The 20023-nt window shown below is 39.0% G+C and overlaps 1 protein-coding gene and 1 long non-coding RNA gene across 4 annotated transcripts; one reads left to right on the top strand and one right to left on the bottom strand.

Moving 5' to 3' along the window:
* Window positions 1–15: 15 nt before the first annotated feature.
* LOC109099557 lies at window positions 16–4738 on the bottom strand. Its single transcript, XR_006157153.1, has 3 exons — window positions 4257–4738; window positions 1560–1871; window positions 16–558 (listed from the first exon to the last, which is right to left on the bottom strand). It is a non-coding gene; the product is annotated as an uncharacterized LOC109099557 (long non-coding RNA).
* On the top strand, window positions 1764–18694 carry pkma (pyruvate kinase M1/2a). Of its 3 annotated transcripts, none has more exons than XM_042744550.1 (11): window positions 1764–1851; window positions 8222–8391; window positions 8775–8866; window positions 10029–10160; window positions 10273–10459; window positions 11225–11495; window positions 11583–11733; window positions 12364–12516; window positions 15792–15958; window positions 16242–16423; window positions 17806–18694. In XM_042744550.1, the coding sequence occupies exons 1-11, from the start codon at window positions 1805–1807 to the stop codon at window positions 17910–17912; spliced, it is 1659 nt and encodes a 552-aa protein (XP_042600484.1). In that variant the 5' UTR covers window positions 1764–1804; the 3' UTR covers window positions 17913–18694. The 3 variants fall into 3 exon arrangements, with proteins under 3 accessions (XP_042600484.1, XP_042600482.1, XP_042600485.1); XM_042744548.1 differs by lacking the exon at window positions 15792–15958 and adding an exon at window positions 14441–14607; XM_042744551.1 differs by lacking the exons at window positions 1764–1851; window positions 15792–15958 and adding exons at window positions 3851–4009; window positions 14441–14607.
* Window positions 18695–20023: the final 1329 nt, after the last annotated feature.

Here is a 20023-nt window from a genome sequence, read left to right as displayed (position 1 = left end):
GAGATGCAATGCATTTGCCCGGACTGTCAGAAAAAAGATCAAACCCACCATATTCAAGAGCAATAGTATATTCTTAATGTCTTTTTAATATTTCATTTGATTTTATTACATTGCTGGCACCTTTTTTGTAAGTAAATCATCCAAAATGATGACTTTGAACTTGAAAACTGAAACTGAGGGAGAAAAGGAAAGAGAATAAAGCAAGATCTGTGTCGTGATGGTGCATTGGCCAATGGCAGTGTGCTATTATTATCAGCCCGAGACAATTTTTATCTCTGTGTGTTTTTATGATTGTGTATTAATGAATGTGAGCGGAACACAAAGACGTTTGTATAAATGCATGTGATTGTGGTCTTCACGTCAGCTCTAGTCTCAGCCGTTGCTATACTAATCAGAGTTTACCCTGCTTACCTCGTTAAGAGCCTCGCTGTACACAATGACCTCCAGAGCGAGCGAGAGAGAGAGAGAGAGCGAGAGATAAGCCATTATCCGGCTCGTCCTCGGCTGCGTGACTCACGTCTCTGAGAGAGACACAGCACTGTCTCATTTCCTGTCTTCCTGTAAAAGAGACACTTGCATTAATTATTCAGAAACACTTAAAATAGCACATGCCTATTTTAGAAGCAAGGAGTAAAACATCTTCACCAGTGTGTTTTAAAACTAATCTAGTGTGATAAATCGTTTTTTTGAGTATCTGCTGACCAGTGCTGTTATTGTTAATTAATACTAGAACTATTAAAAATATTGTTCTGTATTGAAAAAAAAAAAAAATCTATTTAAAATAAAATAAAATATTAGATGAAAAACCTAAACTTAAGAAACTTAATTTTGTGAGAACAAAAATGAGAAATGTTGCTTTAGCAACTAACTAAAATAAATAATAATATAAAATGATAATAATAAAAATACAAAGCACGTAAAATTATTAAAACTTAAGAAAACTGAAAATAACAAAATAATTCAAAATATTCATAAATACTTTATTGGTATATAATTAATAATAAAATAACACTGCTGAAATCACTAAAATAAAATAAAATAAAATATTAAAACTAAAACTTTTTTTCAGCCAGTTGCCAAGCCAACAGCTCTTTAGTTTAACTTGATGCACTAATAGCAATAATTCATTGAAATAATACTAATTCAACTAAAATATAAATTCATAATTTTACAAAATAAATAATAAATAAAAAAAATTAAATGACAAAAACTGCTAAAATTAAAAAGAAAACAGAAAATATTTAAAACAGAAAATAATTCAAAGTATTAATAAACACTATAATAGTACCTCAATGCTCCTAAAATAGCATTAGTTACCGAAAGCAACAAGTAATGTCATAATGTACACCATAATAAACATTCAGCAAGTGTATCTGTAGGTAGATGTTGTGGATGTGTGGATGTAACTTTATCAATTAATGTATCAGTTTTGTTGCTCTAAAAAAATTCCTTTGAAAAACAAAACCAGGCTCTAATGACTCAGTATAGAGAGCACTGAAGCTGATGTGGATCATAATAACATCTGATTTTTGATTGCAGACTTTGCTGTCATTGCAAACCTGAGCACAGTTTGAGAAACTCTCCAGAACACTGTTGCAGCTGTCAGCCAATCCAGAGAGCATCAGTGGGATTTACGATGGGATTTGACCACTGCCCGGCCATGCAGACAGCACTGGTCGGCTTACAGGTCGAGGTTTGCGTGGATTGGCCGATTGGTTTGGGCGAGAGGCACAAGGACACGCAGCAGGTGAGCAGCGGTCAGTGAGCGAGCGAGCGAGTGTCCGTCAGGTGAGCAGCGGTCAGCATGGGCAGCGGGAGCAGCAGCAGCGGGGGGGCCGTCGTGGAGAGCAGGTGAGTTCACACACCTTCACCTGGACACACTTCTGATGGTCAGCGAAGTACGACAGCATCAAACTGGTCTCATGTTTAAACAATTACTAGTCCAGAACATGAAATGCTGCATATATTAAAATGATGCATTTAATACTGTCAGGTTCAATCCTGCTAGTCCTCAAATACGGCCAAAGTTTCCTATAAACCTTTTATTTTAGTCTAATTTTAGTAAGTTAAAGTGAAGTGTTGCACGGGGATTGTTTTCAAAAGTGGTGCATTTTTTTCTGCAGAGGCCTGAAAATTGACACAAATCCATTCCATCTGTGACCACCAGGGGGAGAAATACTGTGACTGGACAGTTTAAACAGCATGCACGCTACATTGTTGTCACCTTGTGACCTCGTTATTTTGCATGCTTAATAAATAAGCACGCAATTGTCATCTTAGAGAAAAAACTATTTCAACCAATTTCATATTGAAATTCTTATATTTTAAGCTCAATACAAATCAATCTAGGAATTTGTGCCTGCTGTCAATCACCGCAAAAAGAATTCAGTGTGCGTTAACTGCAAAATATGTGCTATGCGAGTACAGCATATAGCAGATGCACCGTGAACCCCCTAATCACAAGTGGATGTTTAATTAGTTTGCAGAGTTTAATAAGCTTGCAATTAAATACAGAGGTTGCTTCCAGTTCTGGGAATCAATCACGTGATGAAAAGCCGGTGCATATGGTTTCAAACACTGAGATATTTCTGTGTTTAATAGTCCTATACTTTCACTCATTACACTCCATATCATTCCTGGTTAAAAGCACAGAAATAAACCGTGCAGATTTGAAATCTGTGGCATGAAAAGGGTGCATTTGAATCTTAGTTATTAAACTAAACTTGGTGCTGATCTTTCATAAGGCTGCCATAACCTTGCATTGCCTTCACCTGCCCAGACTCCGAGAATATCTGAGCTAAAAGAGAGACAGAGAAGTGTTTTCACTGCCATTGGTGACAGCATATGCACAGTAGAGGGTGCTATTAATTAATTAATGAATGCATGCAACAGCTGCTCTATGCAAGTCTCAAAGTGACACAAATATACAATTATTCGTGTAATTCATCACTTAATATTTACATCCCTGTCTTAAATTACACAATTGCATGTCACTAGCCAGTGTCAGTAACATGGTACAATGATGGTATCAAATGGTAATAACCGATTCATATTACCAGGCAGCTTTGAATGACTACCTTATTTATGAGTCATGTTTTTTTTTCCATCATGCATCAGTCAAAAGCGTAGTGCTACCATGGTGCAAGTACAAAACACAATGGTGCACGTCTTAAAACAACACTGAGTTACAGTGGCACGAGTGCAACAACATAGTATCGCCACAGTACTTGTCCAAGCACGTGTTCAAAAACATGGTGTATGCACAAAAACGCATTGTGCTACCATGCTACTCGTTGAGTAAGAGGTATTTGTGATATATGCATGTTAATTTCGTGATGATGCTTTATAGTGTCACTATGCGACATATATAACAGTAAAATCTCTCAGTGTTTGCTCTTTGGAGAGTTAATAAAATGAACGCTGATGCTGCGTGCGTGTGCGCGGGTCTGGATTAACGCGGAAGTACATCAATTTCGCTGTGTATACGCTATATATACACACAAGCGGATAGATTTATATGTGCAATACATCCACTGCGTTATTTAAACATGTATTCTAGATTATCAACGAGCACTTTGTCGTTACTCGTTAGTTTATAGTTTAACTGCAGCACAGCAGCATCCTCCCGTCACGTGATCTCCTCGTGCTCGGGCGCCGTGCCGTATCTCGCACTCTGATTGGATCATTCCACTTCCCTCATTTGGCGTTTCATAATCCCCCCCATCAGGAAGCTTGGCTTTGTATTTATTAAGACTTTAGTGCTTTGTGTGTTTTTCTTTGATTGACGAAACGCCAAGAAACACCATCTTTCCCTTTCTAGGGAAAGATATTACCAAATATTGCTGAAAAAGCAGTTATCGTGACATTTTTTTTTTTATAGTTTGACGTCATTAGTATCAATCCGCGTGTGCCTTTTACGGAAGTAGTGCCCGGTAGGTTTGGCAGATCACCTTGAGTTCGTGATCCGGAGCGCAGCGCATCAGTCTCGGCCGACTATCAGCATACGCAGGTGAGTATCTTCAGAGCATCACTTACAAAAATCAACGTCATAATAGTCATATAGTTCTATTTTTCATTAGCAACGCTTTTGTACAGTTTCAGCTAAGTTTTTCGTCAGTCAGAGCAGCTGCTCTCATAAAATAGCGCAGGTTTGGTTATTTTCAGTCAGTATTTCCTCATCCTGCTTGGGATTTTTAACGGTTTTTGTGCTATTTTTGTGTTTAATTTCGCTTCAAGTTCGTTTCCACCACACTTACCGTCTTCAATCGTGGATTTTGCTGCGTTTTCCGCTGTTTTATGCTTACTAACCGTCTTTTAGCATTCACCGTCGTCTGTAATCTCAGTGTTGACAGTTGATCAATAACCGTCATTTATTTCAAATTCGTTCGAATTAGAGGCTTACGTGCGCGCCCTCGCGCAGGCGTCTGCGCTGGAGGAAAATGTGACGCAGAGGCGGGACGTGACCCGCAACGCATCCGCCACATTTTTCCCCACCTGTGTGAACGCAGATGATGATTATGAGTAGAAGAGGATGGTGATGTTTGATCTTCAGAGAGTTTTAGTGCTATTTTAACTATCAAGGAGTGCATTGCATTTAAGATATTACTCTTTATTAGGTTCAGGAATGAATGAATGAATGGTACTGGCTCAGAACCGCTCCCTGCGGTCATCTGAAGCGCAGTCTGGCTCTCCTCGTGGGCGCTCACTGCACTGATAGGTGCTAATTATGATGCTGCATCATGTTTCTGCGAGGGAGGAATGGACTGTTTTGTGTGTTTGTCTTGCAATCACATACCTTGACTCTTTATGCGTAGTCAGATTTTAAATCTGCTTCTCAGTCTTTTCTAGGTTGATATCAGCTGCATCGCGGTTTGTTGGCCTGAACTCAAGCCAGTGCGTCATTCAGAACTTTTTAGGCCTCCAAAGACATCTTTACGCAGCTGAGTTAAGGTTGCTCTGTGCCTGCTCAATGTTCAAAATACAGAATGAATGTTTGTTTTAGTTTTCTGCCACAAAAAAAAAAAAAAAAAATATTGTTACAATCTCACAATTCTGACTTTCTATCTTGAAATTCTGAGATTTGCTAGAAAAAAAATACTTTATAATGTGAGATATTAACTCTGAATCATAAGAAAAAAAAAGCCCTAATTAAGATAAAGTTGCAATTACTTTTCTGTCCCCGCAGTGGAACAAGTTTCCATAGTATTCTGTTAAAAATTGCTGTATAAAATGCATTTGTCAACTCTCAGCAGCATTATATAGTCTATGTAAAGTTCAGAAAGCACTTAAAAATTCCTGAATTTCAATCGGGACAGTAATCTAAATTGAAATTTGAGTGTGAATGTAAGGAACTAGAGTTAAAATGGAACTAAATAAAGCAGTTTGCCATGCCAGCATCATAATAAATTTACTTTGATCTATAACATTTTTGTTATATAATATAATATCTTACAACATATTGGCAATTTTTCCAGAACTGATAGAATAATCATGTTTAAAATGCCACATACAGAAATGGGCATTGATATATTTCATTACAAATAAATACAAATTGATCCAGGGTAAAGGAATTCTTCATTAAATGCTTTTTAGTAAATTATTGTTCTTCCAGTCATTCAAATTTCAAACATCCTGGGAATTTAATTGAGATGGATCACATGTATAAATTCTGATTTGTGCTCAGCCCTGCTGTATATTCATAGCTTGAATTCACATGTGCATTAACAGACGATGAATTAGGTTTATTACAAACACTGCTGCCACTTTGTAGACATTTCGACATCTTTAATCAAATCGTCGCACTCTTTCGGTTCTGCAGTTTTCAGTTCTGCAGTGAGTGAGTGTGTGTTGCTATATTGTGGTGTTTTTTTTTGTATCATGTTGTTTTGTTAGGGAATGTTGTTAAAAGCTTCCACTAAACCAGTAGAAGAGTCCAGTGAAACAGACACCCACAGATCTCCAGTGACACAAACCGGCCTTTCCACAGACCTCACCAGGGACGTCCCAGTGCACAGATATTAGTCATGGTTCTGAATCACAGAGTAAAGAGAACGGACTCACCTCAGTAGCTCTTTGCTGCAGTGAATAACACGCGTTTGGCTGCAGAGTCCACTGGTACATTTCATACTGGTGCAATCCCAGCTAGTGCAGTGCTCCTTAATGCATCCCGTTCCTATTTTAACCCAGCATTGTAATGTGATCTGCAGTAAACTCTTCAGTGGCCGGTCCACAACTAAACCAGCGTGTTTAGGGGCTAATGTTGGCCTGGAGTCTTATTAGGGTCCTGCTCGTGCAGGACGGTAAGCGTCGTGTGTGTGACTTGCGTGTTTTATCCTCTCTGAAGGGAAGAGGATTTAGTGCTCAGACTCCTCGGCAGCTCGATGCATGCGGCTTCATTCTGGCCAGCGTCGGTGTCTGCAGCGCTGTGATTGAGGAGAGAAGGTCACACATGCTGGCGCTCCTCTGCAGGGCTCTGACTGACACACGGTGCCTTATTTCACAGAGCCGAAGGGCCTGCAGGTGGGTTTAGGGCTGATGCTTTGTTAGGACACTCATACTTACTAAACCAGTTGTTGTAGGTCTGCGCGGTTTGTGTTCAAGATATTTCAGATCATTGTGATTGACTGTGTGTGTTTAGATGCGGGATTGCAGCTGATTTAAAGACGTGCTCTAAACTAAAGGCCGCATCAGTTCAGAGGTCAAAGGAACACTAGACCACAGATATGATAATGTAATTTATATTGTCATGCATAAACTCCTTTAAGTCAGCTACTTTACTATAGCAAACTTTATCCGTATATATATACAGTGCACTCATGTAAAGCAATATATACTATATAGCAAATATCTATTGCTTGATTGTTTATATTATCACAGAATGAAAACTATATTTTTGCACACGTGGCAGTAAAATTGATTAAATTGAAGAATGATTTGAATGAATAAATAACATCTGCTTGATAAGTCTGTCATCCCAGGATGACGTTTCTGGGTCCGAATGCTCCATCAGATGCTCAGAAGCAAACGGTGTGATGTAATACTGATTCATCTTTTATGAGTTGTTAGACTATTGGTGCCTAGAGGCTGAATTTTAACCAGTTTGTTTTGAAGGTGAGATTCTTCCTGTTCTTTGGGCTTTGTTTTCATAGCTGTGATTTTTGGAGATAAAGCGGGGTATGTGGTTATAAAACAGGCCTATAATAACAAGACCTTCGTGTGACATTCCTGGCTGACGTTGACCTTCAGTGTCCTTGTTAGCATCAGATGCTGTCTGTTCTGAGGCACATGGCATAAAGCAATCTACCAGGACTGAAAACAGGCATGTTTGCCATGCTGCTTTGATGTAAGCTAAGTAGCATAACCATCTCATTAGTTACTCAAACCACAGCTTGCATCATTTCCTGTAGCATCAGGAAGTGGAATTGCCCCTCCTTTAACTATGAGTGTGTGTGGCTCACTGCACGAGGGCCTGGATTTTCCACCCTGCTTTTCTTAGTCAGTGTCACGTTCCTAAGATGCAAGTCTAGTCCACTAGCTAAGTAAGAACACTGTTCGGTTAATGATTCTGTAGCCAATAGTGGACATAGAGTCTGCATGGAATGTAATTTGATTTCAGACTCTGATGCGGTACACTGGTGCACGTGTGAGTTCAGAAAACAACTTTCACTTCAACAAACCTGAAACCCTCTGGTTACCAGCCGTAAACCAAAGCCAAAGCCACTAAAATGCAGCACTCGTAGTTTGCTAAAGTGAAAGTCATGCTCTGCCCTTCCTGTCTGCTTTGATCATGAGATTGTGGTGATTGAGAAAGAGCTAAGAGAAGGTTTTATATCCGCTTGTTAATGTTTTCATATTTCTGGGTGCTGAGTCTGTTGCATATTATGGAAAGGAAACATTCCTTTTCACCACACCTTTACTACACACACACACACACAGACATGTTCAGAGGAGCTGGCATGAGGATTGCTCTTTAGCTTAATTTACATGACTCTAAATTCTCAGCAAACTGTGTTTGACTTTTATGACTTCAAGCTCCCTACAGAGATCCTGTCACTGTTTGTGGTTGAGTTTAAATCAGGGTTAATCACTACAGTCTGCTGTGTTTATCTTAAATATGTTCTCTGGTTTTCAGGCATGTGTTGTCTCTCTGTTGTTTATATGTAAATAATATGTATAACAAATATGTTTATTAGTCTGATGTGTTGTTTCTCTCTCTCTGTAGGATATTACCCACAATGCCCCACACTAAAGCTCAGGATATGGGCTCTGCCTTCATCCAGACGCAGCAGCTCAACGCTGCCATGGCCGACACCTTCCTGGAGCACTTGTGTCTGCTGGACATCGACTCAGAGCCCACCATCGCTCGCAACACTGGAATCATCTGCACCATCGGTCAGTGGATGCTCAGACATGTGTACAGTACACACAGCCGGATCAATTTTAAAATGAATGTCCTACAAGCTATTACTGCAGCACTTTCAAACAATTTTGAAATGTAACTCATTAGCATCTGTGATCAAAATTTAGTAAATTCTCTGGTGGATTACGTGTCATTTAGGTGTTTAATTACTCCAGGTCCTGTCTTATAAGTGCTTTTTTTTGTTTTAGCCAAGACAGGTTTCCCAAACTCTCCCTCTCTGCCATTGTTCTGTATCTTTATCGAATTGTTTTCATGTAGCAACAGACGCAGGATGTTGAGAAAACGCATAAGTTAAAATAGTCTCAATTCAGAAGTAGCAGTAAGTGATGGTGCGTTGTGTGTCATGTGATCACAGGACCGGCCTCTCGCTCTGTGGAAATACTGAAGGAGATGATCAAGTCTGGCATGAACATCGCTCGCCTCAACTTCTCTCACGGCTCACACGAGGTGCGTACTTTATGATGCATGTTATTCTCTGCCAGAAATGATGCTCTGAACGTCTCTGAGGCTCACAGGCTGAAAGAACAGTTAAAGCATTCAGCATTCAGGGTCAAAGGCCACCGAGAGAGAGAGAGAGTGAGTGTACCTAATCTACAGTGAGGCTATTATAAATAGTTTATCTGTTCCTTCCCAGCGGAGAGCTTATCATGTCTCAACAGCCTAAAGGGTGGATGTTATCTGCACACTTATAGCTCGTATAGGAGTTGCTGGTGAACAGAACTGGTGCTGCTGTTCACAGAGAACGTCATTTGCAGTTCTACAGGTTCACGACATGCGCTGCAATTTGAAAATTTGGTTCAGATTTGTGTGTCATGAATAGAATTCATTCTTTATTTACTCAAGCTTAAGCAATCCGGTCCAGTTCTGGCCTGTTTGCAGCCTAACATGCCAGAAGCAGAAAGGTTCATTCAGGGCAAAATCATCCCATTCATTCCAAAAAACTGCAGATAAAAGTTTAAACGAAAAATGTTTGTGGCATGTTTAGTTAATACCAGGAAAGGAAGTCAACAATTAACAATCACCGTTTTCAATTTATGAGACATTCGCACCTGAAAGCTGACCCTTATGTGACTTCTCTTATCGAGGGCTTTGGGTTAAAACAAATTCTGCCATTTAACAAACATTTCACACTCTTAAACAAACACCGCCCTGTGGATTTGCCCAACAGAGTGACCTTGAATGCAGAGCTACCGAAACCAAATCGACTAGACTAGTGATTAGTATTATGACTGTGACACCACTAACGTCACGAATCAAAGGTACTCATCTAATATGGTTTATTACAGCAGACTTCTTCTGCATGGTCAGTAGATCAAACTCTAACAGATGAACTTTGTGTCCTCTCATATCACACAAAGCACGCACATAAGTGTCTACTCTATTGTGCACGAGTGTGTGTGTCGTGTGTGGGAGAGAGTAACCCAGTTTCGCTAGTCTGGACACTCCTTGACCATTGCTTAGCTGCGTGTGATTGAGCGTGTTCAAAGAGGGAATAAGAATGATGTAAGGTCAAAGACGTTCAGCTGTTACACAAGCATTCCTATTGTGATGTGTTTGGAGTGACATCTTTCTTTTCTTTATTAATCTCTTATTTCTTCTGTCTTGTCAGTATCACGGTGAAACTATTAAAAATGTACGTGAAGCTTGTGCCACCTTCGAGCCGGGCAGCATCCAGTACAGGCCAGTGGGCATCGCTCTGGACACCAAGGGACCAGAAATCCGAACCGGACTCATTAAAGGAGTGAGTTTACTCATTACAAAGACTGATCGGCTGGTGCAAGACTCTGCTGAATCATCTGTTGTTAATGCATGGGTTATTAATAGTGATGGTTGTATGCATCGGTCTGTTTCAGAGCGGCACGGCTGAGGTCGAGCTGAAGAAGGGAAATAAGATCAAAGTGACCTTAGACGACTCTTTCATGGAGAACTGCGATGAGAACACGCTCTGGCTGGACTACAAGAACATCACCAAGGTGGTTGAAGTGGGCAGCAAGGTCTATATTGACGATGGACTCATTTCTCTCCAGGTCCTGGAGATCGGTGAGTGATGGATTTGCCTCGGTAATGAAAATAATTTCTAACAGGGTTTCTGCAGGTATTAAAAATGTCTTGATTCGCCCTTCCACAGATTAAGAAGGTTAAGGAAATTTGTGGCATTAAATGTTGCATGCATTTCAATAAAATTAATATCTTCCTTCCTTTATTTTTGTCTTGTTGTCCAGTGTAAATATCCAAACATCCTTTACATTTATGCATTTAGCAGACGCTTTTAGCCAAAGTGACTTACAGTGCATTCAGGCTACTATTTATTTATTTTTTTTACCAGTGTGTGCCAAGATTTTAACCAAGATACTATTAACTTGAGAATGTAAATTAAATAATTAAAATGTAACAAAATTAAGTGTATTTATCTGTAAAACTAAAATAAATATATTTTATTGGTGTCCAAAAAAAGGTTTTTTTTTTAAACCATATTGGCAAATATTTGTTATTGTATTAATCAAACGTTATTTTAAATTTTTTTTTATAATTCTTTTTGATGTGTTTAATTAAATTTTTTCTTTTTGTTTTTTATATTTGGTTTTATTTAGTTTTAAATTTACTTTGGAAACCCTGTGATGAGTCAAATACTTTTTTCTTTTCTTTTCTTTTTTTTTTTTATTTACTGCTGAAATTCAAGTTATTCTCACTAGCCTTGAGTTGAATTTGTAAGTCATTAGTCTGTTTGCTTCTTGTGTGGACACTGTGTACTGGGTAGAATCATCTTTTTCTGCTTGATAAATATAATATCTGACTCTTTCTCAGGCTCTGACTATCTGGTGTGCGAAATTGAGAATGGAGGAACTCTGGGAAGTAAGAAGGGTGTCAATCTGCCGGGTGCCGCAGTCGACCTGCCCGCCGTGTCAGAGAAAGACGTCAAGGACCTGCAGTTCGGCGTGGAGATGGGAGTCGACATGATCTTTGCCTCCTTCATCCGCAAAGCGTCTGATGTGCATGAGGTGCGTAAGGTGCTCGGAGAGAAGGGCAAGAACATCAAGATCATCAGCAAGCTGGAGAACCACGAGGGTGTGCGCAGGTGAGCGGGTTACGCCGGTTTCTGCAGGTGCACGATTATATGTGTAAAAATAATTTAGGTTTGAATGAATCTCGTTTTATTCTCCAGGTTTGATGAGATCATGGAGGCCAGCGATGGCATCATGGTCGCTCGAGGAGACCTGGGTATTGAAATCCCCACAGAAAAGGTGTTTCTGGCCCAGAAGATGATGATTGGTCGCTGCAACAAAGCAGGAAAGCCAATCATCTGTGCCACACAGGTCAGCTAACCTACAACCCCATGTGTGACCCTGGAGCACAAAACCAGTCATAAGGTTCCAATTCTTTGAAATTGAGATTCATAAAAGCTGAATAAATAAGCTTTCCATTGATGTGTGGTTTGTTAGGAGGACAATATTTGTCTGAGATGCAACTATTTGAAAATCTGGAATCTGAGGGTGAAATATTGAGAAAATCATCTTTAATAAAGTTGTTCAAATGAAGTTCTTGGCAATGCATATTACTAACCAAAAATTAAGTTTTGATATATTTATGGTAGGAAATTTACTAAATATCTTCAAGGAACATGATCTTTACTTAATATCCTAATGATTTTTGGCATAAAAGAGAAATGTATAATTTTGACCCATACAATGTATTGTTGTCTATTGATACAAATATACCTGTGCTACTGATGACTGCTTCTGTGCTGCAGGGACACATATTAGCATGCATTATCCGGAAAATATATCTTAACTGAAAGCAAATCCATAATATACTCTTCTGTAATATTTATATTGCAGTTTAATTGCTCTAATGCAAGCAAAGGAGGAGTTTTCTTGTAATGGTTGGTCTTCCAGAACTAGTAATAACTTTAATCTCAAGTTCACTCAAGTCTTGCGTGTTTATAGATGTTGGAGAGCATGATCAAGAAGCCTCGCCCTACACGTGCCGAGGGCAGCGATGTGGCCAACGCCGTTCTGGACGGAGCCGACTGCATCATGCTGAGTGGAGAGACCGCAAAGGGAGACTATCCTCTGGAGGCCGTGCGCACCCAGCACATGGTGAGAGCGCCCCCTACTGACCCACACTTACACAGCTAAACATTTTAGTACCGACTCACACATTCCTCATACTTAACTCATCTTAAAAAAAAAAACACTAAAACAAATTTCCAAAGAAATTTTACGGGTTAAATACATCTTCTTAAGGATGGACAGCATCTTTGTAAAAACAAAAAACTAATTGTATGTACAGTAATGCAGTAATGTAATTTAAAAGCAGAAATGTGATGCTTGTCTTTTTGTTAAACCTCTCACCTTTCAGTAAAAAAAAAATATATATATTTGTACAATGGGGTCCAAAAGTCTAGAGACCATTTTACATTTTTCTAAATCTTTCCAAATTATATAATCCACGTATCACTAAGTAAAATGTTAAAATAGCATGAATTAAAAAAAAGTTCTGTATAGAACTGAATGTCTGTATAAAGCATACGTCACTCATTTACTTGCATTTGATTAGTCACCTAGAAAAAATCCAGAATCTGAAATATTATTTGTATTTTGTAACATTTTAGTTCAAAACAAATTCTATTCGAGTCCCAAATTTTCAGTGTACTCTCAGATTTGAACCCCATTGTTTTGTTTAACCCGTGATATTTCTTGAATGCCACAGCATCCTTCATGACTTTCATTCTCTCATTCGCATGTGTTTGGCCTTCACTAGCTGGTTTTGTTTCTCTGAGTTGTCAGGGTCAGTTACAGACAACAGCCTTCGCTGAAGCTCACGGTTCATTTTAACATTTAACCGTCTTAAATTGAAATCAATGTTTTTTTCTGTCTGCCTGTTCTTGAGCTTGTTAAATCTATCCATGTGCTCTGCGTTGTGCTCAAGGTTGGCATGTTTGCCCAGACACTCCTGAACTTGTAAATATTCACCAGCAGATCAAATCTCTTGGCTTTAACAAACATATTTTCTTGAAGCTGGCTTGTTCGTTCTCGAAGCTTTCTGAAAGCAGCATGCTTGATCTCCTATCCCCTGTCTTGATGTGCTCAACCTTTCTTCACTCACTCCTTCTGGGCTTGTGTTTGGAAACTTTTAACTTGCTTTTGCATGATGTGAGTTTCTTTTAGGGATGCACGATATTATCAGAAGGTTATCGGTGTGAAAAACTCATGCTGATATGCCTTGCCAATAAGACGGATAGCTCAACGTAAAATGCACAAATATCATTAAGATGCTTGTGTTTCTGAATAAATAAACCAGTATCAATGACGTAAAATCACGAGTCTGTTTTGATTTAAAGGCTAGAAGCTAGTTTACAAGAATAAAAATCACAAACACTTAATGAAATAATTCATACACATTTATTCATTTATGTAATGTATTTTTTCAAATGGATTATGAAAACTTGTACTCATTAAAAATAGAACTTGAATAATGTTTATTAGTTCTAACCAGTTTTTGCTAAAAATAAAAAAGTTAAAAACAATATATTTCCACACTGGAGAGATCTGGTGTTGTTTCAAAACTAAGGGAAATATATATCGGTTATCGGTAAAAATATCGGCAAAAATCTAATATTGTGCATCCCTAGTTTCTGTAATCCTTATATCATCACAATCACTTACACTATTCTGGTCACGGATTCATTAATGTCCATATTGAAAATAATATCCATGATTTCATGGCGGTGGGTTAGCACTAATTAATATTAATTTGCATTTAATGATTTACTGTGATAGTCTGGATGTGTTTTAACAATCATTTTGTTTTTTTTCTACTAACCCTTTCCTCTGAACTAACACCTGCACTAATTTCCTCCTTTTGTTTCCTCTGTTTGTGTGTTTGTTTTCTGTGTCCACCTCTCTTCTCACTCTTGATTCACACTCGATCTCTTCTCATCTCATGGATGTGCGTATCTTTCCTCTCCGTCTCTCTGCTGTGTTCCTCCGGTCGTATCACATGATGATACGGCTGCATCAGATCGCTCGCGAGGCAGAGGCGGCTATGTTCCACCGGCTGGTGTTTGAGGACCTGCGGCGCTGTTTGCCCCCCTCCACCGACCCCGCCGAGGCCATCGCCATTGGCGCTGTGGAGGCCTCCTTTAAAATCCTGGCCTCTGCGTTTATAGTCCTCACTGGGTCCGGCAGGTAGGCAGGCGGCACAGAGATGTGATGATGTGGAAAACCAGATCCGTTACGGTCAGGGAGTAGAGAGAGCAGGGACAGGAGAGGACTGGAAGAGAGAGAGAAATGAGAGAGACACATGGCACATGCTGAATATTAATGGAATCCTAGTGCATTCCAAAATCCAAAATATATCAAATAAAGCTGTACATCAGCTTATTAATGTATTATTATGATAATAGTGCTGGGCAACGATTAATTGCATCCAAAATAACTGTTTGTGTATTGTGTATATTTATAAATACACACACATGCATGTGTTTATATTTAAGAAAAAATGTTATGTTTATATAGCCTATTGAATATTTATATACAGTCAAACCAAAAATGATTTAGTCACAAGATATCATCTTTGATAATATTTTTTTTTTTTTTACTAGTGGGTGCAGGACACTAGTTCATGTATGTAAGCGAGAATAGCAAAATAAAGTAAACTGTGACATTTTACCCAAAAAATGTTTCATGCAGTTGAAATTTGAAATCAAAAATTATTGACACTTTGACCTGACCATGTTTTGCTTAAGCGTTTTTTTTTTTTTTTTTTAATTGCTAATGCGATCTTTTTAAACCACAGACTGAACAAAATTAAGCATTTCTTGGTATTGGTTGAGCTAAATCGGTATTATCTAATTGTTCTTAAATTTAACAGCTCACAGCTATTCAACCCGAATTCATTACAAACCTTTCTATCAAAGTTATCTGACATGTATCAAGATGAATTTGTTCTGACGCAGTTCAACTCTGCATTCTTGTCATATTTTATTACCATTTTCTAAACTATAGTGAATAAACTGATAATGTGAGATGTTGAAGGTGTCAGAATACATTTTGGTTTGACTGTATAATATAAATATACATTTTCTAAAAATATATTGTGTGTGTTTGTCTTAATATATACGTACATAATAAATATACACAGTGCACACAAACAAAAACTTATTTTTGATGTGATTAATCATTGCCTAGCACTGTATAATAAGTTAATTGATTATTTAAATTATAAATAAGTGACTGTTTAAAATGCTTTGAAACAGGGCTAGCGTAAGCATTCCTGTGCACGCGTCTCTCTCCGTGTTTCTCTCTGTCTGAGTGACTGACCGTATGATTGTGTAACGCTTCCCCCTCCCTCCACCGGGCGGCGCTGTCAGATCGCCCGCGAGGCAGAGGCAGCCACGTTCCACAGGCAGCTGTTTGAGGAGCTGCGGCGCTCCACCCTTCTGACCCGCGACCCTTCAGATGCTGTAGCTGTGGGCGCCGTCGAGTCCTCCTTCAAATGCTGCGCCGGCGCCCTTATTGTGCTCACCAAGACTGGCAGGTAAGAGGGGAGGGGCCTGAGGTCAGAGTTCAGCATGGGACGGGTAAGAAACAAGGCCATTGAAAAGTTTGGGGTCTGTAGGATCTCTTCTGCTCATCAAGACTGCACTCAGTTTATTTTGAATGTGATTAATCAGTTGAAAGCACTAGCTGTGAGTGAGTGTTTGAACAGTGTGAACAGAATGGAGTAGGGTTTCAGTTTCAGCATTCTGTCAGTAATTTCATTTAGTCACATGATTGTCTCCGGGATGTTTTCATTCACACGCTGCTGTCTGATTGTCCAGGTCCGCTCATCTGATCTCCCGTTACCGCCCGCGTGCCCCGATCATCGCCGTGACCCGTGACGAGCAGACGGCCCGTCAGGCTCATCTGTACCGCGGCATCTTCCCCGTGCTCTACAACAAACCCTCCAACGACGTGTGGGCCGAGGATGTGGACCTCAGGGTCAATTTTGCTATGGATGTCGGTAAGACGCAGAGGTGTTTGTGAGGATTACACAAGAAACTAAAGACTGGAATGCACTCATTTTAAAACATCTATGCATCATACTATGGAGCAGTCTCACAGAGCCTCATGTTTGAAAACCGGCAACTAAATTACCAAAATGTTCAGCTGATAACATGAAAGCGAAAAATTGATTGAAAGACATTCAAAATATTATGCACAAACGGTGTAAAATAAGCTATTAAACTATAACATTTCTGTAATACATTTTTTATCTGAATAACAAGACACTTCAATAATAACAATTAAATTAATAAATAATAAAAAATGGCATTTATTTACATAATACCTTTCATGCATAAAATGCAGCTCGGTGTACTTCAGAATAACATTTAAGGCATTAAAAATAATCAAAAATATTGAAAATAATAAAAAAAAAAAACAAGTGAAGAAAAACTGAATGCACTAACTAAAGACACCTAAAATTAATTCTTTTTAATAATCAAATGTATTTAACTGTAATATTTTTGTTTAATATTATGTGATTTAAATTTAAAGCTTAAAGGTCTGCAAGCACCGTCTCCGACAGCAAGTTTATTTTTACTTTTTGTTTTCATTTTGAAAAGTTTGCCATTTACAGTACCTCACAATGTTATGCTATGGAGGCTCTCATTTATTTATTTATTTATTTGATTCATCAGTGTTTGCTAAACGTTCTGTAAGTTATGAGTTTTTTTATAGTTATGATTGTGTTTTTTGTACAGCTTGTGGTGTTATTCATTTTAGTTAATAAACGGTTTGTAAGCTAGTTTGTCATTGTATCTTACTGTTTTATTGTGCTTTTTATCCATCTTTTGTTTTAGTATTAAAAAGTGAAAGGTGTATAGATGTGTGCAAACAAAAGAGACAAGTATCTTTTTTTGTGAAAAGTAACAAGATCTCGAATTCGAACGCATCCGAAGCCCGCATCTTATAGCAAAGGAGGCTAAATTCAAATCACAAATAATACTACTGATGAAGATGTGTGCAAACAAAAGAGACAATTATCTTTTCTTGTGAAAAGTGACAAGTTTTTAAGGTTCATTAGCATGCGTTGATTAATCCCATGTTGTAGCAAAAACAAAAAAAAGTATCGTATACATCCCAGTGGTTCACATCCATCTCTCGCTCTCGCTCTCTCTCTCTCTCGCTCTCTCTCTGTCTCGCTCTCTCTCTCTCCTCTCTCTCTCTCTCTCCTCTCTCTCTCTCTCTCTCTCTCTCTCTCTCTCTCTCTCTCTCTCTCTCTCTCTCTCTCTCTCTCTCTCTCTCTCTCTCTCTCTCTCTCTCTCTCTCTCTCTCTCTCTCTCTCTCTCTCTCTCTCTCTCTCTCTCTCTCTCTCTCTCTCTCTCTCTCTCTCTCTCTCAGGTAAAGCTCGTGGGTTCTTCAAGCCCGGTGATGTGGTGATCGTCCTGACCGGCTGGCGTCCAGGATCCGGTTACACCAACACCATGCGCGTGGTCCCAGTGCAGTAAGCTGGACTCGACCGCAGCTGTCCACACATCTCTCCCTTCCCTCCCGACTCCCGCAGGCTTTCAGACCGGTGACCTGATGTCGTCGTCGTCATCACACGAGCCTGGCTCCTCCCACAGGCCTGTGGACCACAATCACTTAAACACTTGTTCTCACTGCTTTTTATTTCCTTTTCAGTCTCGAGCATAATCTCACACACATTTATCCAGAGCTGTCTGCGTGCCCGTGAAGCACAGACTGAGCGAACACCTCTCCCCTTGAACAAACAGTGCGGAGAAGGGCTAAGGCGTACTGTAACTCTCGTTAGTTTTATTTGTAGTGTTAGTCTGTCGTGTGCTTTATTTGTGTTCACACTCCTAATGATGTTACATTCTGTGTTGCACTTGTCCATAAGACCATTTGATTTGGGGACGAGGCGACCAATGTGCTATATATTTTTTTGAAATGTTAACGTTGGGATGTCCACGTCCGGCTCGTTTCATTCTGTTTTAGTGGAGTAAGAGAACGGCAGAGTTTCTGAGAGATGAATATCGATTGAGCAGCCTCGGTCACATTCCCAGCATCCTCCTCTCCTGTTCTTCCCCTCGTAACGCACTTGTTTATCTCTGCTGCTCCTGTGTGTGTGTGTGTGCGCGAGTGAGCGTGTCTGTGTGTTCAGATCTATATGCTTCGTATCGCTAGGGTGCAAGATGTACTTATAACTGTACGAGTAAACTATAGTATCATTCTAAAGTGTTGTATTATTCAAGACTGAATTAATAAAGAAGACAAGCACCTGCCAAGACTACTGTGGTTTTATTGTCTTGATTTTATTTATATATGTATATATGTATGTATGTGTATATACAGTGCCCTCCACAATTATTGGCACCCCTGTTTAAGATGTGGTCGTGGACTTCTAAAAAAAAATCTTTCTTTTTTTTGTTTTTTTTAAACATAGAACCAAAATGCAATAAAAGAGAAAAATCCAACCTTTTATTTAAGTACATTACTTTGGTGGTAAAAAAAAAAAAAATCACACATTTAGAAATAAAAAAACTCTTGAAATCATGTCCCACAATTATTGGCACCCCTGATGTTAATACTTTGTACAACCCCCTTTTGCCAACAAGACAGCCCTTAATCTCCTCTTATAACATTTCACAAGATTGGAGAACACAGAGAGAGGGATCTTTGACCATTCTTCTTTGCACAATCTTTCTGGATCATCCAGTGTCCTGGGTCCTCTCTTATGCACTCTCCTCTTTAGCTCGCCCCACAGGTTTTCGATTGGGTTGAGGTCTGGGGGCTGAGATGGCCATGGGAGGACCTTGAGTTTGTGACTGCTGAACCATTTGTGTGTAGATTTTGCCACATGTTTTGGATCATTATCCTGCTGAAAGCCCCAATGATGACCCATCTTCAGCTTTCTGGCAGAGGCCATCAGGTTTTTATTTAAAATGTCCTGCTAGTTCAAAGCGTTCATAATGCCGTGCAGCCTAACAAGGTTCCCAGGGCCTCTGGAAGAGAAATAGGCCCACAGCATCACAGATCCTCCACCATACTTCACGGTGGGCATGAGGTGCTTTTCGGCGTACTCCTCTTTTGTTTTACGCCAGAAACAAGTGTTTGTTGCCAAAAAGCTTTTTCCTTGCATGCCTCCCAAACAGCTTGTTGGCATGTAGAGAGCGTCTGATGTTGTTTTGGAGACTTTGTGACCCCAAGATGCCACTCTTTGATGCATTTCTGTGACAGTGAGCTTATTTTTTGCTTATTTATGGTATTGTATTTTAAGTCTCTTTAGTCATTGTATTAAATTATTTTAATCATTCTTTCTATCATTTCCTTGTCAAATTAATATTTTTTATTATTTTTAATCATTTTTAAAATATTTTGAATGTTGCTAGCACATTAAGACACATTTTAAGTATGAAAAGTATTATTATTATTATTATTAAAAAGTGATACAAAGTCACTTTGAATAAAAGCATCTGCCAAATGAATGAATGCAAATGTAAATAATCTGAATCATGAGGTGTTTGGGTACATGTGATTTAGGTTCAACAGCACAACGATAATTTAACTTTAAAAGCTGTATTAGTCAGCAGTTACAGTTATATATGATCAAATATTT

The sequence above is a fragment of the Cyprinus carpio genome, chromosome B18 (assembly GCF_018340385.1).
Source record: "Cyprinus carpio isolate SPL01 chromosome B18, ASM1834038v1, whole genome shotgun sequence".
NCBI classification, from domain to species: domain Eukaryota; kingdom Metazoa; phylum Chordata; class Actinopteri; order Cypriniformes; family Cyprinidae; genus Cyprinus; species Cyprinus carpio.
The sequence above is the reverse complement of the archived record's forward strand: the minus strand, read 5'-3'. Positions and strand labels throughout refer to the sequence as shown.

What these genes read in the sequence shown, in the direction of transcription:
- pkma (XM_042744550.1), top strand. Translation starts at nt 1,805, where the DNA reads ATGGGCAGCGGGAGCAGCAGCAGCGGGGGGGCCGTCGTGGAGAGCAG. An exon ending in GTGCTCACCAAGACTGGCAG is followed by an intron (nt 15,959 to 16,241) that starts GTAAGAGGGGAG and finishes CTGATTGTCCAG; the next exon opens with GTCCGCTCATCTGATCTCCC. An exon ending in CAATTTTGCTATGGATGTCG is followed by an intron (nt 16,424 to 17,805) that starts GTAAGACGCAGA and finishes TCTCTCTCTCAG; the next exon opens with GTAAAGCTCGTGGGTTCTTC.